This window comes from Camarhynchus parvulus, chromosome 1A (genome assembly GCF_901933205.1).
Source record: "Camarhynchus parvulus chromosome 1A, STF_HiC, whole genome shotgun sequence".
Lineage (NCBI taxonomy): Eukaryota > Metazoa > Chordata > Aves > Passeriformes > Thraupidae > Camarhynchus > Camarhynchus parvulus.
This window is the reverse complement of record NC_044586.1, coordinates 12,832,118-12,846,680: the sequence shown is the minus strand read 5'-3', so window position 1 is coordinate 12,846,680 and position 14,563 is coordinate 12,832,118. Positions and strand designations below refer to the sequence as shown.

At 40.2% G+C, this 14,563-nt stretch overlaps 1 protein-coding gene across 2 annotated transcripts in view; it reads left to right on the top strand.

Annotated features, from left to right (window-relative positions):
* Window positions 1-14,563, top strand: part of DGKI (diacylglycerol kinase iota) — a 200,229-nt gene that overhangs the window by 168,177 nt on the left and 17,489 nt on the right. For both annotated transcript variants that reach the window (XM_030960423.1, XM_030960422.1), the window contains one exon: window positions 3,384-3,409. In XM_030960423.1, coding sequence (XP_030816283.1) covers window positions 3,384-3,409 — 26 coding nt within the window. The remainder of the gene's footprint in view (window positions 1-3,383; window positions 3,410-14,563) is intronic.

Genomic DNA, 14,563 nt, shown 5'->3' with positions numbered 1-14,563 from the left:
GTTAATTTTACACCAAGATAAAACCAGAGAAAAACCCAGTTATGTGTATGTAAACACATATAAAGAAAAAAGTTTTTCCATTCTGAAATGGCCAAGAACAGGATATTGTGGTGCCTGAACCTTTTCCTGAAGATTTTTTTCTGTTTTGTTTAACCAAATGAAAATCTCTTCAAGATGTCATTTGGCAAAGCGTTTTGACCCAGGTGAGACCACAGATCTTGACAGTATATTAGTTTTCCTGAAATATCTCTGACCTGTCTCTAATTTTTTTTAAGGCATGGAGGCTGTGAAGATAACTTTCTTCTTTATGACAGTGAAACACATAGCCAGGATCATACTGGGAGGGAAGCTGACATGTCCTAGACAGATGGTTCCTGTGTGGGTGTTAGCAGATGAGAATCCTCCCTTCTTGGAACACCTGTCCGGTGACCAGTGCTGCCACAGTCTGTCTCTCACACCTCTTACAGACCTGAGAGAAAGATGTGTGACCGGAAATATGAGCATCTACTGGATTGTTTTGTCCTCTCAGGAAAGCCCCTGTGGCTGTGGAGTGGGCGGATGTGGTTTAGAGTAGGTCATTAGGCTTTCTCTCTTTCCTCCCTTAGAGCCTGCCATAAGCATGGGCTGGAGGGGTCAGTGCACAAAATGCCCAATTCCATTTAGTGTGGAGATTTCTGCAGCCTCACTTCCTCCCATCACAGCTACAAACAAGACTCCCCTTGGTGCAGTTAGGAGAGGACTTGAGCAGCTAGAAAAACCTCCCTCTCCCTTGCTAGATTGTATGGCCTGGAATGGTAGGAGGATGCTGAAAGTCCTCTCTGCTCTTCGCCAAAATTCTTCGTGTCAGTGGTAGAACAAAGGAAGCCCAGTTTATTGTGGTTGAGCCTTTGGTATCTCCAGTGGTGGAAGCTCTCATTGAGGCTTTTCCTGTGGCTGGGATATTCAAAACCTTCCCTTGTGGCTTTGCTGCTACATCAGAAAAGTTGAGCTTACGCTATTTTGTTTCCTGGTGTGTGAAAGCAGGAATTGACTCTCTGTCAATTAACAAGGGATGAAATGAGCCAACAAGCTCAGAGTTTATCAGAGTGAGACAGAGAGGTGCATATATTCGCATCAAGATACTGATATAAACCTGATGAAACTGATATAAATAAGGTTACATAAACCTTATTTTCTCAGGATGCCAGGCTACACAGTTCCTTGATGTATCCTTTCAAATAAAAGCATTGCTAGTAGTATCAGTGGTAATGTTAAATTTCTTACAAACATTGTATTTGAGACACGTAACAAAGCAGAAAGGCCAGTAATATTTTGAAAAATAGATAATAATTTTAGGCACACAAAATATGAATAAACATATTTTTCATCCTCCCCTTCAATCAATGCTTTAATTGAGAAGGCATTGGTATTGCAATAACATCTCTTCTGTTGTTGATGCTTTAAGGAACTAATGACATCTGTTTAACCAAGCATAAAGAAGAGCCAAATTACAGGATAATCTGTATTGCTTATTTTATTGTTTCAAATAAAGAACTGAAAGTTGATGAAACTGGGCAATTAAGAAACAAAGCAAAGGAATAAATTTTGCTGATGCAGTGGAATACTGCATTAGCAGTGGAGAGTCAGAGCATGTGAGCCAAGGAACCTTGCATGTCTCTTGCATGTAAAAAATATCTTCAAGTATCTAGAAACTTTCACCTCTTGGTATGCCCCATTCTGATTTGTTTAACCTTGTAGAAAATGCAGTGGGTTTTGATCTTCTGAAGGGGTTCTGCTAGGAGTTAAAGACCAAAGTCTGTAACTAACTGGTAAAAGCAGGACAGTTCTAGTGGAGCCTGCTATATCCTTTGGATTACCTGCATTCCTGCTCTATTTCAAACTCATGGCTGAAGGGTGAGGGCAGAGCTGGCCTGGCTGGCAGCAGAGCAGGATACATGCTTAGGATGTTCAGCAGCAATCAGAGCCTTTAATGGGAGTAGAGGATTAATTAATTCTGATCCATACAGACACATTGGCTTCTTGTGCAGCCAGAATCCTAATTAGGCAATCAAATTTTTTTCCTTTCACAGTGACCATTGCTCCAGCTGTGCTCTAGCTATTTCCTCTCTTTATTTGCAAATCTCTCTCTATTTTACAGCAAAAAAATTTACATACTTTGGCAGGAAAGCTTCCTTATTTTCTTTCAATTTTTCCTGTTTGCATCTACATATTTGCATATCTGCTTCTGATGTTCTATAATCCCTCAACCTTCATTTTCAAACCCTTGTTATGAAATGAGATCATGGCTTCTTCCTCTGCTCCTTTATTCTTCTAACCCAGGGTTGCTTCACTTCTTTTCCCCCCTCCAGCCCTCAGCCCCTGCTGACTCAGTTAAATATACATGTGCTCTTTTCCCCTTTGTTCCTTCTTTTCCCTTCACCCCTCTGTGGCTGCTTTCCTTATGTTGGCTTTGATCTCTTTGCTGGCAACACTAACATTTTAAAATCTTTCCTAATTTGTTATTTTTGCACATTGTTGTGAAATTAAATATCTTGGAAAGGAAATATGGGTTGCCCCACTCGCTGCAGGAACAAACTCATTGGGTGGGAAGGCTGTGTATGGATGAAATCTGTGCTGGGGAAGTGCTGAGGAGTGGTCCAGCCCTCTGGACTCTGTGCTCTCAGTCTGGTCTGAGGAATGAAGGTACATCCCAGATTCAGCCCCACGGTTAGCCTCAGTTTTGCTAAGCCACACTACTGCAGCAAATGGAAAAATGGAGGGCCAGTACTTCTATGTCCTTTTGTTCTTGGTGGTGACCAAAACCACCAGGAGTGTGATCCTTAGTGATGGGAACTAGGACACAAATCCCTGGAATTCACTGGGGTTCTTCTCTTTGTCAGCAGGGACACTGAGAGGTCACTTGTGTTTCACAACCCTTCCCTCTCTTGGGGTATTATCAGAGTCCGAATCTACTGCTTAGGGTAGCTCATAACTCTTGGGTTGCAGCTGGTATGTGGCAAAAAAATGACCACTGTAGTGACTGAGTTCCTGTCAAGATGTAATTTCCTTGACTAACCCTAGTTGTGAGGTTTTCTCCTGGCAGTGGCAGTAGCAGATGAGTTTCTGCCAAGTACCTACAGACAGTCTTTGCAGCAGCCCTCACAGAGGTGGCTCCATATGGTCGCTCTGGCCTGCAGAATCTGCTGCTGGATGACCTGTTCAGCTCTATTTCTTTTTTTTTTTTTTTTTTTTTTTGATGTCAGATGCCTTTCACTCCTCTCTTCTAGGGAATCAAGAATAAAAATTTCAAATTACTCCACATCCCATTCCCCAGACTGAGACTGAACTTTATTTGTGACCTTCTTTTTTCCCAAGATTGACTGGATTTTGTTGTTTTATTCCAGGTCACCGGTTTCTTCAGAAGATCAAGGTAAGATCTGTTTTATAGATACCAACAGCATATTAAAAATGAGACCAAAGACTAGTGAGTAAGCTCTGTTTTAACATAGTTGTGGTGGAGAAAGATGGTTTTTTATAAAAATGAAACTTTGATGTTGATGAAACTTTGTTCACCCCTAGACATTAAGTGCTTGATCATTTGGTTAGTTTAATTGGGACTGACAGAAATTGTTGAGTTATTTGTAAAATGAATCTTGCTTAATCAAATGGAACTATTGCTAGAGTTTACAGTTTATTCATCCAACTGTATAGAGCCCCACCTCTGGAAAATGTGTGGCTTAAAGGATGATACAAGTTTTTGTAAAGATAAGCACAACTTTTATGACTCTCATAGGGCAGCATCTTTTTCACTGAGAGGACAATGCATTGTGTTTTAAAGGCTTAAACACACATTATCTTGGGTTACCAGTAAAGTCAGTTTAGTAGGACAGTATGGAATTTAAGGCAGATAGGCTCTTCTACATGGAAAAATCTCACGGCTTGAGTCGCAGGAGTTGCAGGTTATGGTAATATGCTTGCTGTGAGGGAGACTTGAAGGATCTGATTTTTCCCCATGGCCTAAAGAGGGAGTTTGTGATGACCAGCTGCTTAATAATGTGGCAAACTTAAGTCCATCTACAGTATATCAATATATGGCTACATTGGTACTGAAATCCAGAGACACTGTGAAGGGGTGGTAATTGCATTGCCAGAGTTGCATAAGGAATGAGGAACAAAAAAAGGGAGACTGACTGAGAGGAGAAAGTTCATCATGTGGCTCTGAAGTGGGAATACTCTTTTGGTCCAAAAAAGAAATATCTATTTTCTTCTGACATCCAATTTGTATGCAGTCACACAATCAGAACATTTGCTGGCCAATACCACAAGCATTACTCAGGAAAGATCCAGATGGGGATTGTAAGGACTGTTGCAAATGGAGGTGCAAGGAGGTCTGAGCCTGGAAGTGTGTCACTGAACTATGCTCACTTGGAGTGTGGAGTGACTAGTTAGGTATCAACATACATTGTCCTTGGCTCCAGCCAAGGGTTTCAGTCCACTGTAAGGGATGTCAAGCATATTGTCATTAATAAACTCTCTTCTATCTCCTTGGCGAGTCCTTCCTCAGTAACAAAAGTTGTAAAGAAAGCCATAAAAGTGAACAACCATGCAAGACTAAGGATATATCTGGCTTATCTAGTCCATTCCTAGTGTCTGGTAGCAGCAGATCCTGTGACAAATAAAAGTATGAGACTGGCAGAAGAATACAGGTTTAATTTCCTGATGCGGCCTATTAGATTTTTATGATTTACAGCTCATTGATTTTTGTGAACCAGATGGACTTTTCCTGTTTAATAGTTCATCTGCTTTTTACCATGACCACAGGTTCTAATATTCTGTACAGGACTGTGAGAAGTTAACAGTATACCTCATGTCTCCAACTCTCAGAAGAGATTTGAAATCATTATGGTCTAATATACTATTTCAGGACCTGGATTCAAGCTGCATCTCAGTGCATAAACTTGTTAGTGATGGGCTGCTCTTGCTATTTCATTTCCCTTGCATTTACTCTATTGCTTCATTTTTATCTATTAATGGAGCAACAGGCGGTGTATATGCATTTCCTTGTGTGTCTTTAAAGGTTAGTATTTCATGCTGTCAGAATGCTTTTCTTCTTTCCACTATTTTTATACTTATTTGAGTTTTTGAAAAAACCTTCCTGTTTGCCATCTACCATCTGCTGCTATGGTTTGGCTTTTCAGGTTTGATCAACATCTCTGAATAGCCTCTTCTTCCTTGCCTTTCTTCCCTTTCTCTCACAAGCAACCTCTTCTGAAATGCAGAGTGAAAGGCCTTGACCAATTAGTGACATGACAGTGCCAGTTATTAGAAGTTTTGTGACCATGGAGTTTCTAACTAGGTTTGTCATCCCTATAAATATGTAGGAGCTTCTCTCAAGCACAAAAGATTTCCCATTCTCCAGTGACTTTTCAGAAAGTAAGGTCCAATACTTGTATTTCCTCTATCCCACTATGGCAGCTACAGAACATGGTAAATGGGCACAGTACTAAAAGGAAAATGTGATAAAAGTGCTGCAGGTATTTTAGAGTCTAGAAGGTTCTCAGTCCACTGAGACTGCATGTGTGGAGGCATCTCAAATTAGCCTTAGATCTCAAATCTCTTATCTAAACAAAAAGAGGGTCCATGAGAGAGCTGAAAACTTATCTCTGAATTGCCTGTCTTTTATAGTGTTTATGCAGATGTCTCCTGGCATATTGTTCTTGGAGTATGTATCTTAAAATCAGTTTTGAGACTTGCATATTCATTAATAATCAGTACCCAACTGTGTACCCATTCAATATGTTAAACATTTACTTTTTTTTTTAATAAGGCAATAATGCTTTGGGCTACATAGTGGGGGGAGATCCAACAGTGGAATAATGTACCTTCACTGTACCTACATGGTGCCCTGTATTACAGCTGCTCTGCCCTGTTATGGACACCATTCTAGTGCTGATTTTCTGATGATGTGATATGTTGATCATTACTGAGAAAAGGCTCTTTCTCTTTTGTGTTGGTTCTTTTGTTTTAACCTCACTCTTTGTTCTTGATCTTTGTTTCGTCTGCTTTAATATTCAGTTGTCACTTTTTCTTCTACTGTTTCTCTGTGGGGTTTTTATTATCATCTTCTTCTTGCTTTTTAAATGACTCTTTCCCATTGACCACAAGGTTGCATTCTGCATAGATTTTTGCATTGTGCTCCTCACCTTGGTTTCTGAATGTCCTGCTTCTGCTCCAGTGTGGACAGACTACTACAAGCACAGTGGGAAACAGTGGCTGTAGCATCTGTAGTGTTCTAACAGACTTGTACCAGAATTAGCATCTAATGTGAGTGGCACTTCCATTAATCCCTGACAGGACAATGCATTATGCTGTCTTGACAAGAGGGTGAAGATAAAGCACCATCTGTCTGGGACTGGGCATCTATTGAACAACTGTAACTGCACACAATGCTCCTTGTTGTGGACACGTGTTAGAGGCACCTTTATCAGTTACAAAACAGGCCCATTTTAATTGGCACAGAAAGGAAAGAGCACTGCTAGAAAATCCCAAACTTCAAAAGAAAAAATACCCAAAGCCTCTTAAGGTTTGTGTCTTAGTACAGGTAGCTAGAAAATAGATAACTAAAGAGTGAAATCCATCAGCTTTTTTTTTTTTCTTTCTTTTTTTCTTTTTTTAATAAACAAAAGGAGTAGACAAACCCCCTAACCCTCAAATGCTCAAATTGACAAAATGATACAAGCCAAGTAAATATTAAAGCATACCAGTTTAGACAGGGGATTGATGACTCTGAAGAAAGATCTGTTCAGCCAGGTACACCCTGGTGCAGCTCCATGCCCTGCAGCCTTGGAAGTCAGTGGTTTTCTTTGAGTTTTGGGGTTAGATGAGACTCAACAATGGGCACGTGTCAGGCCTGCAGAAGACCTGGTAGATGTCATGATGGAAGGCCAGGCAAGTCATCTTTAATGAAGGGTATCACCTGCTACACTTTTGCTGTATAAAAAGTCTTGTTGATATGCCCAGGAGGTCTGACACTGTTGGAGGTTATTGCATCTAATGTTTCTGGAACAGGAATGGTGGTGTGATGGGAATGCAGACTTCTAATTCATCCTGTTGCCCCTACACAGTCATTGTCTGGTTATCCAGCACACACTTGTTGTCTGGTTATGGTTAGGTGAATGGCTGAGGTTGACCAAACCCTTCATTCACCCAGCACCTTTCAGAGCTGCACTATATTTTGTGTGCGCACTGGATCATGCCTTGCCCACTCCTATTTACAGTACTCTGCAGAAATCTGCATTAAATATTCACATCTGTAGTTTTGTCTGGCCAAAGTTAGGTTCTCTCTACTATTCTTTGTTTACCTTGTATGTTTGAGTTGATTCTTCATCATCATGCAAGCAATTGAAATAAATTACCTTAAAAAGAGTACAATGAGTTCTATTTCCATTTCAATTATTCTGAAAAAAAAAAACCCCAACAAACTCTTGAGTGTTGCTGTTAATGGTGTAGGGACATTGGTGTGTTACTTGTGTCATGGCAACTTGGAGCTGATGCTGCTCAATTTTGTGTCTGACTTCAAACACAGGAACCTTGCCTTTGATGGAATTAGTCCGTTTTAAGTAGCTATACTAAAGCACCTCAAGTACAGGCAACCAGAGCTTAATCCTTACACTCCTGAGTTGCATTCTGATCGGGAGACAAGAGGTTTCAAATATTTATGTCCCTGCTCTCCTACTTATTTCTCTATAAACCAATGAGATTGGGCTTTCTGCCTAATTTGCTTCCAGCAGATATGTGGTTTTGCTGCATCAGCATAATTTCTGTGGTTTAGGGTTTGTGGTTTTGGGCATTTTGTGTGTAATAGAATCAAAATTCATGAGGACAACTGAGAAATTAAGACAAGAGGGAAATACATTCAGTGGAGCAATTTTGAAGACAGTTAATTATTACAAAGTAATAATATTCTACAAGAGATTAAGATAAAGGATGAGTTTTCTTCTTGAAAAGACAAATAGCAACACTCAAAGGTCTTTCAGATTCTGCCAGGTGCTGGTTCCATGCCATGGAGCCACTCCATGACTTGGAGTCATCTAGGCTGGATATCCTACACCTAGGAGGGATTTGAGTAGAGCCAGGAGTACATTAGAAGTAAAGTGAGTTTATAATGGTGACTTCTAAATGATTCTCTATTAGAAAAAAAAATTCACAGGGATTGCTTGGCAGAGGTTCAAACTGGAAGTTTTAGGTGGGAGGTGTAATTCTGTCTCTGGAGATCCCTCTGAATAGAGAGAGCTGCTATCTGAGTTATAAGGAAGGGACAGATCAAGTGTGCATGGAAGGCAGTGGTGGCTCCATCACACACAGGAAAATGCTTTGCTCTTCAGTGTCTGCTCCTGCCTTAGAGGCAGAATGCCCTGTCCACTCTGGCATTTGCTCCAGCTCCATTCAAGAGAGGAAATCTAAACACATGCAAGGAGGAAGATGGTTACAGGATCCCAGAAAATAGCACAAGAAGGAATAACACTTCCTAGAACCTCAGATAGATGGGATTTCCTGTTGCCCATGGTGACCTGTAGGAATGCAGATATCATTCTCTTACCCTTCTTTCTGGAGCCACCCTCCACTAATCTTGAAAGTCACAGTCTGCAAAGGGATGTTCTCTAGAATTTTGAAGCAGTCTGCCAGACTGATTAAAATGATGATGAGCAGGGTGCTGTAGATGAATCCAAACATCTCAGTGCTGGTAGAATTAAAAAAATAAAGATGAAAAAATGAATGGCTATTTTGTACACCAGAGGCCTTCAAAAGAGAGAGAGGAGATGCTGTGTTCTTCATGGTGATGCTGCTGCTGTTTGCCCAGCAACAAATTGAGATGTCTTGGAATGCTTTCTCAGTGCAAATTATAGAGACTATGGGAGGGGTTGGAGGGAGGCTTCCCTCCCGACTGCAGGTATTTATTAATTAGCCACTTTGGGAAGAAAGCCCTCCTGGACAGTGTTTGAAAGTGTCTGTGGCTGGGCCAGTGATACCTTGGGGATCTGCTCTGGGTTGGTTCATTTTCTTTTCAGTTCAGCAGTGGCTGGTATTGATGCAGACCCAGGGTCCCTCTGGCAAAAGAAATCATTCTGTGAAAGCACAGGTCTAGGGCTGAGGGAGGCCCTTTCTGGATAAAACCTTTAAAAGATGCCTACACCCACCCTCTCATCATATCCAAGCAGTTTGAGGGGTCAGCAGGCATCTGAGAGGGAGATGTCTGGCAGATGTGGGCATCTGGATAAGTAATAGATGAAAACATAAAAATATTTATTTCACCATGTCCACTGCCATTATCCTTTTCCCCTCTGAAGGAAGTGTGAGTGAGGAGTATGTTGTGTGAATTGGAGAGCTTGTTTTCAAGCAGAAGCTCTGGGTAACCTTGCAAACTACTTTGATTCTGGCTTTTTTTCTGATGGAGATTGCTCATGGTCAGATAAGAGTGGCAATGATTTCACTTACTGAAGAACTTGGCTAGAAAAAATATTCTTGAACTGAATTTTGGATGATGTAGTCCTCCTGTGAAGCCCTAGCTTTTTGAGGAAGGGTTAATTAGATATTGCAGGCAGAGGCACTGCAGCCAATGTCGCAGTGGCAAAAACCTGAAGGGAGTGTGCTGAGTGCCTGTGATGGGAATGGTCCACAAAGACAGAGAAGAGGAACAGTGTGGCCCACAATGCTTCTTTTTTGCTGTCCTATTTATTTTTAAATTAAAAATAAACCACTGCTTAATTATTTTGCCTAGGATTCTCTTTCTGCCAAAGTAGTGCCACTCTATTGATAAAATTACTGCATTAGTCAGCCAAAGTCTTCCCTGCCTTGTGCTCTTACTTCATCACAGACATTTTCTTCCACTGCATCACTCCTGAGAATGACATAAATTGTTGTCTTGGTTTAAAATTAAAAATGGTGGAAGGGAAGAGGAAGGCAAAAAAGTGATGATGTGAGCCAGATGGTGCTTAGTTTATCTGTGACTGTATTTGGGGTTATGAACTATTTACAAAGGAAGTCCTTTTTTTCCTTTTTTACCATTCTTTGCTTTTGTAAATCTGAGTTAAATGGTCTTGCAGCAAAAGTTCAACATTAGGGTATGAATGCTTTCACTCCTAACTATCAACTGCACTCTCAGCTCTGCACTAGTGCCACAGAAACAATTCAGGTTGGACTCTAATTGGCATCAAAGTAGCTTTAAACTAGTCTGAGTGAAAATGGGGCTTTAAAGGCAGCTTGAGTGTAATTTACATCTGCTTGAAAGCCTCTTTATCCTTCCAGAGTTGTATGAAGGGACTTCTGTGTAAGTGAGAACTTGGCCTTTCTTTCTCTTTAACAAGCATGTGTGGCTATTTTTGCCTTCCCCTCCACTCCTTCTCTCTTATCAATGTTTTGGTGCAGTTTGAATTTTTAAATTCTTAAAAGGTAAACGTTCATAATGCATATTTATAACCACCTGAGTAATGACTGATTTTTTTACATGTTAAACCTTTCTGTTATTCACAAGTTAGGCAAACAGGTGCAATCAAAACTGTGTCAATTCTCTAAATCTGCATGGGATGCAGTGCTTTTGTAACTAAAGGACAGCCCTCAAACATTTAGAAGAGTTTTCTACCTCTTTATCCAATCCTAGAAATAGATGTAATTGAGGCATGATTTATTCAGAGCGCCAGCAGATTTCAAAAGTGTCTCTCTCAAACCCCAAGAGGATGTGTGCTAATGCAGGTTTTCCTGTGAAGGTGAAATAGCTGAAGATACTGTGGGAAGGCTTCCCAGGTGTGTGTGCCTGGCTGCTGCTCAGCTGATGTGCTGCTGAGCTCTTGGTTGCTGCACTGTCAGTTTTCTTGGTCTCTTGGGAGTATTGAGCTCTCAGGATCTTTATTTTGTTGTCTTTCATGGAAATAGTGCCTCACACCAGACCTCTTGTGACCTGCCTGGACTGGTGGCATTGCCTTCAGGTTCCATAAGATGCCCAAGACATTTCTGAATCTGAAAACCTGTGGAGAACCCTTGTTTAACACCTGTTTCTTTAGGGCAGTGGTAGCAAAGAGATATATTTTGGGAAAAAAAAATTAAAATCAGTGAGTCTTTGCTTTATTCAGCACAAGGGATATTATGATTTAGGCAGGAAACCTCTAAACTGCATCTATTTTTTGCTGTCATATTTCCATCATGCTTCTTCTGCAGTCTATGGGGCTCCTCCAGCAAATTCAGGAACATGTTTCCACTCCCTGTGAATGGAATATAGTGAATATTTCACTGGATACAGTGAACGTATTCACTATATTCAGCAAATTCAGTGACTATAGAATGGGTGATATATGGTCAATATATATCAGTGGATATGTCTAGGTGAATATTTCAGTGAATATAGTGAATATATTTCAGTGAATATAGTGAGTATCTTTTCAGTGAATATAGAAGAAGTGTTTTTACCATTTATCATTTATTTCTAGGCTTTTTTATTTTTGCCAGCATCTAGAAGCCCCCTTAACCTGCAACGTTTAACTTCTGTTTCATTTTTTTCATGGTTTCCAGTTGTCACTTCCACTACTTGCAGGAGCATAAAACACATGAAGAAAAATTTAATTGCTCCTTTCAGTTAGCTTATCTTCAAAGGAAATATTTAATCATCATCAGCTTTGGTGAGACTTGAGATTGTCTGTAGATCAAAGACCTGAGAGCTCACAGTCATTCCAACAAAGCACTATTAGTTTTGCAATTTAATTTCTCAGTTATGTAGACAGTTTGGCATGTGTATTTTATAGGTGGTTTGTGTTTCTTTTTGTAACTTTAAAAGCAGATAAAATGTTGGAAAGAGGTAAAGATTTTGTAAAAGCCCAAGTGCAGAGATTTGCAACTTCTCTTCATGGATCCCTAAAATTGTTCAATGTGACTGTCAGGCCCTTCAGAAATACCAAGTGAATTCACTGCTCTGTGTCTTAGGTGCCTGTTTCTCACAGTCCTCTCAGAAGGGAAGTAATCCATAAAGCAATTCTGTGGTACTCCCCACCCCTTTCATCTGCAAGGCTGAAGATCATGGCTAGAGTAGAAAAAATATCAGTTCTGTACATTTCTGGATAAGTTATATTACTGTCAGTTTGTCATAAACCTTTTATGAACAAATTGCTGTTTACAGAGAAAATAGTGTATTTCTGAATGGACTCCAGTCCCTTGAGAGCATAGCTTTTGGAGTGATTGAAATAGAAGTTATTGATTTCTGTAAAACTGGTAAAAAATAAACCCCAAGGGCTTCTTTTGTTATCTTTTCTCTAATGCTGATCTTTAACAGCTCAGAGGACTCCAACTGTGTAAAAGTGCTCTTCTAATCAGGGTCAGCTTTTAACTTCTCCAGATGTAAAGCAGTAATTACTTTAAATTTCTGACTCTATGAATTACACAAAGACTAAAACAGCAATAAAGGGTTGGAAATGTTCTGGAAGCTAATGATAGTCCAAGTTAAGTTTAATAACTTTCAAAAATCTCATGATGTCACCTTCTCCTATAGTTTCTTCTCCATTACCAGCTCTACAAGGTTTGAATGAGGCAGTATTTTATGAGGGATTCCTTAAGAGCTCCCCTGAGCACTCTAGCAGGAGATGGTGGTGAACACTGACACTCAAATTCTAGGCACTCCACACCAAAGCTCTTATATTTTTTATTAGCTGCCTCCAACTAGTAAGAAGCATTCAGCACTGAAATGCTGATGGCATATCAGTTCCAAATGCTGAATCAGTGCATCAGATGTGTCTTAGAAAGGGCTGGACAGATGCAGGCATTGTCTGCTAACTGAAGTTTCTGCAAGGAGCTGATAATTTCAGATTATCAACTGCCTTGCTCTGTCTTTTGAAAGAGCTAAAGCCTTTATGAGCCTTAATTCTGCTTGAGATCAGAGAATCATAGAATGGTTTGGATTGGAAGAAATCTTAAAGAACACCTAGTTCCAACTCCCCTGCCATGGGCAGGGATGCCATCCACCAAACCACTTTGGTCAAAGCACCCTCCTCCAACCAGGCCTTGAGTTATTGTAGCTGAATTCTGCCATAATTTCCCATGTGCTTAAATATTGTCATACTCTGATTAGATGCACTGATACCCTGGTGTTTTTTAACTCATGGTAGGATGCATTATTACAAATAATATTCTGCTGTCACACTGCATTTCATTCATAGGTCTATAATTGCCTGCATTTTAATTGTGAATATGACAATTCCCTGGTGTTGTACTTATACTTTATAACATAGTTTTAAATAATTCTGCTCCCTTCATTCAAAATTTTTAGATCTTCACTAAAGAATTACTTGTAAGTGTTGAAAACTTCAAAGTTGCTGTACATTTTTATCAGCATTAACTGTGGCTTATTTGGTACAGAAGTAGTGGTTTCAAATATGGCATTGAAAGAGTCAGATCAGGTGTGCAATCTGACTAATAAAATCTGGATGATATTTCTGGTTTATGAATAACTTTTACTCAAGTGAAATCACACGTTACCCCTGTACTACTGACAGTGGCAGGCTGTAGAACCACCCTGTTCTTTGAGATTCTTTTCAGTGCAGACCATCTCCTTTTACTGTCTCACTAATGATTATTCAACTAACTTAATATCTTCCATGTCAATCTACTTTAAGCCAAGAACCGTGTGATCCTGAGATGTTACTTACAAGGTCTTGTAAGAACTTTTTTCTTCATGTTCCTTCTGAAGGTGCTTCAGCAGCAAAGTTTCTGGTGTGCCAGCAACTCTGTGTCTGTCCTTGGTGTTAAGCTCTTTGGCATTAGGAGGAAGTTTTTCTGCAGGGCACACAGGAAGGGGTAGTTGTTTGAGGTTTTTCCTTGCTTGTGATGCTTCTGAGAATTTTCATGGCTTTTGAAGTGAGCAAGGTGATGGTGATGACTTCTGCCCCTCTCCTGCTGTATTCTTCTGAGGTGCTGCAGTCGTGGCCTTGGCCCTTACATTGATGAGACATTCTCATTTTGCACCTGAGGGTATAAAACCCTAAAAGAAGATCTCTCATTTTGCCCTTGTTTGGTTGTCATTCCTGGAGGTGATCAGACATGTCCCTTGGAGTCATGCCATTCTGAAGGATCCCTTCTCTGCCTTAGTTTGACTCTTAATTTAGGTGCTGCAGGTTGGAAGTAATTTTCTCTAGAGCTTCCTTGGTCTGTGGAGCACAACATGAACTGTTGCAGGGCAAAATAGCTTATTTTCTATGGAGAGTTATTTTCTCTTCTGACCATCCAAGCAACCCTGTGACACCTCTCAGGCATCTTGCAACCTCTGAAGTTGTGGAGCATGAATACTTCACTCCTCCTTTCTCTGATGCCCAGTGTTTAATGACTGACTTTGCAGCACTGTTTTAATGGTGCTGGCTTCACATGCAGAGCCAGAGAGCATTTGTTATTTCAGCAGTTAATTTTGTCTGGGAACAAAAAATGTTTGTTGTAACTCAGTGACATTAACATAGATTTTTAAAATATGAAATAAAATTAGCTGTTTCCAATGGAAGCAGTGGACACTAGCATAGAAATTAGATGAGTGATATATGCCCTAGGAAAAGTATTG